At 34.9% G+C, this 3,186-nt stretch overlaps 3 protein-coding genes across 11 annotated transcripts in view; all 3 read left to right on the top strand.

Annotated features, from left to right (window-relative positions):
* LOC108166613 (protocadherin gamma-B7-like) overlaps positions 1 to 871 on the top strand; it is a 3,498-nt gene extending 2,627 nt beyond the window's left edge. Inside the window, exon 2 of the mRNA XM_017306994.1 lies at positions 862 to 871. Coding sequence (XP_017162483.1) covers positions 862 to 871 — 10 coding nt within the window. The remainder of the gene's footprint in view (positions 1 to 861) is intronic.
* LOC103471737 (protocadherin gamma-C5-like) overlaps positions 1 to 3,186 on the top strand; it is a 276,959-nt gene that overhangs the window by 180,177 nt on the left and 93,596 nt on the right. The window lies entirely within an intron of this gene.
* LOC103471734 (protocadherin beta-16-like) overlaps positions 1,512 to 3,186 on the top strand; it is a 13,534-nt gene continuing 11,859 nt past the window's right edge. Inside the window, exon 1 of the mRNA XM_017306993.1 lies at positions 1,512 to 3,183. Coding sequence (XP_017162482.1) covers positions 2,299 to 3,183 — 885 coding nt within the window. The 5' untranslated portion in view covers positions 1,512 to 2,298. The remainder of the gene's footprint in view (positions 3,184 to 3,186) is intronic.

Raw genomic sequence — 3,186 nt, 5'->3', positions numbered from 1 at the left:
ATTTTCAGCATTATAATGGTATTTTTATCCTAAGTGCAATTTTGGATAAGTTTTGTTGAGACAGATGATTGTCTAAACATGTTCACTGGGTAAATCTTTGTAGTAATTTTAATGATCAGATCATCAGTATGCTCTACAATGTGTAGATATCTTAATTTTCATAAGAATGTTGTATTTACTAACATGTTATTTAATATGTACTGTTCAATATTTAAAAATAGTTTTAAGGCTATAGTTCCAAGTGAAATTCATACCATATTTGTTTTTGAATAGCAGGCTTTAATATGTAGGTAAATATAGATATAARATATAAAGATGACAAAGTTTTTCCACATTAAATTGATATAAAAATGGCCATGGCCTAACTATATGTGGTCTAATCATTTCTGGGATCTCAATGTGCTGTGTYAATATCTTTTTATATTTGACAAGTTGTTAAAAATATTCTGATTTATAGTCAAACCATATGCTTGGATTGTTTTCCTTTTTGTCACATTTTATCCTTAATTACATATTGTATGACAGTTAAGTATTTCCTTTTTTATGCTGACTTCTTTTTTATCAGMATCTTTAATTTATTCTTCTTACAAGCAAACTGTGTTCATAGACTCTTATTTAGCCTAAAACTCAGTGCTAAATATTGCTTTTCATCTTTTCATACAAACACAATTTAGCCTAAACTTGTAAGCTCATTTTACTAAAGATTATTTTTAAGTATTCTAACTCAAGTATAGCTTACTGCTCTACCTGGGGCATTTGAGACAAATGTTCCTTTGTTTTAAAATATTAATCTGTCCTTCTTATCCATCTATTTCCTACACATGCTTCTCTTTCCAAAGTTGTGGGGTTTCTTTTGTCCAGTGATCATTAGGCGACATGGTACACCCCAACACACTGGATAAACCCAGGGAATCTCCAAATATGCCTGGAGAAGAACAGATTAACTCTGTGCAGAAAGACCCCAGGACAGAAGTTGAATACAGAATATTCTTGCTGTAAGGCAAGAATGTSTCAGTGCACCACTACACAGACCTCTGTCTTTGTTAGTAAAAATCATATTGGCATAACAATAACTTGTCTTAGTTAGTTCTCAATGACAAATCTCTAAAGATGTCATTAAAATTATAAGCATCAACAAAAGGGAGACAGTTCTGAGAAGTGTATAACCTGACAACAACAAAAAAAATGTTTTCATCATTTTTGTCAAGCTACTGTGTGCTTCTTTGCTTTAAAACAAGTCTTTGCTTTAAAAACTATGTTCTGTTTATTTTCAGTTGTGTGCACTTGGAATCTATTTTGTTATGGCTGAAAAAGCAGCCATGTGATCTGTTTCAGCAGCCTAYTTTGGCTGCTGAAAAAGCAGTAAGAAACACTTTTCGATTTTAAGGCAATCACYAAGATATTTTTGTCCTATTTTTTWWTTTTWTTTTATTCAGATGTTCTTTAAAAAATCTATTTACCAAATGATCAATTTGGTGTTTATATYCACACCCATTTTATATTATTTATTCTTAAATAACTAGGTTCTTTCAAACAGCAAAAACAGCTTGTATTAACTTGCCGTGGCGGAAGGATTGGGTCCTTTTTGATACATGACGTATCTGTATACGATCTAAAAAAAATGCCAGAATGAACCAAATAATTGTACCTTTTCACTACTACTAAATTATATACAAGATAAACACTTTTCTGTGTCAGCTACCTCAAGATCTATTTTTCTTTCTAATTAATTTTGCGAGAGGTATTATTTTTCTATAATGTGTTYAATGTACGTAAATAAATATGTAGTGTCAAATGCTAAACGGAGAATTAATAGTTAAAACAATGATAATAATTTATAGCTCCAAGAAAATTATATGCCGTAATATGAATTTACCCTTTTCAAAAGTTGGATTTGATGGAATMCCATTTTATTAATATGATGCCCGGTATTATTAAGTACCGTGTAGTATTTTCATCTTAACAGCTTAAAGGCGAATAGTAGTTTCATTTCCGGTCTGCTCCTGCAAAGTCTGCTTCTCTGCAGTGCACGACTTTGTACTCTCAGCGCCGCTGTTGGCTCATGCAGAGATTTCTTTCCTCGTTTTGATGCCCTAAACAGAGAAAGATGTATTCACATAGCCCACAACCGTTCAACAAAAGGGACAGCGATCATCTCCCTGCAGTTTCTGCATATATTTGGGGACGGAAAATGTAAAAATATAACATCCTCTGCTGGACTATCTTCTATTTGGGGAAACTTGACGTTTTGGGAATTAAGAAACATTATTTTTTTTGTTAGGATTTAACGAGGATACCATGTTGGACAGAACAATGAGATGGCAAGTACGGTTGTTTGTCGTGATTTTTTTGCTCGGTTGTGTAGCAGGACAGGCCACTTACTCTATTCCAGAGGAAATGTCAAAAGGCTCCCTTTTTGGCAACATAGCTCATGATTTAGGGTTAGACGTGAAGAGACTGAAGTCCGGTAGAGCCAGAATATATACAGAAGATAAAGCAGAATACATYGAGCTAAACACAGACAGGGGACTCCTGGTAGTCAAAGAAAGAATCGACAGAGAGACGCTGTGCGGACAGACAACGCCTTGTGCTTTACATCTGCAAATTACACTCGAAGACCCGATTGAATTTTATTCTGTTAATGTCGAAATTAATGACATAAACGACAACGTGCCCACCTTTAAGAAGGAAGAGATGAAATTTAGAATCAGCGAGTCGGCTGTGATTGGAGCAAAATTTGTATTAGAGAGAGCGATGGATCTAGACGTGGGTGTGAATGGGCTGCAGAGTTATKCACTTAAACCGACGGATAATTTTGTTTTAAAGCTCAACAGCCAACAAGATGGCAGCAAAAAGGTGGAGATGGTTTTACAAAAGCAACTCGATAGAGAGGCGCAGGATCACATCGCATTAACTCTTACTGCCAGTGATGGCGGAGAGCCTCAGCTGTCAGGAACAATGCGGGTGGAAATTTCAGTGTTAGACGTTAATGACAATGCTCCAGTTTTTACGCAGGAAGTCTATAAAGTTACTGTTATGGAAACTGCTCCTATAAGTACTATTTTGAGTACAGTTCGTGCAATAGATGCAGATGAAGGTTCAAATGGAAAAGTAAGGTATTCGATAACAAACACCTTAGATGACGTGCCAAATTTATTTCAAGTAGCGGAAGAAAGCGGCGTTGTA

Source organism: Poecilia reticulata, linkage group LG10, assembly GCF_000633615.1.
Source record: "Poecilia reticulata strain Guanapo linkage group LG10, Guppy_female_1.0+MT, whole genome shotgun sequence".
Classification (NCBI taxonomy): Eukaryota; Metazoa; Chordata; class Actinopteri; order Cyprinodontiformes; family Poeciliidae; genus Poecilia; species Poecilia reticulata.
This window is presented reverse-complemented; position numbering and strand designations above follow the sequence as displayed.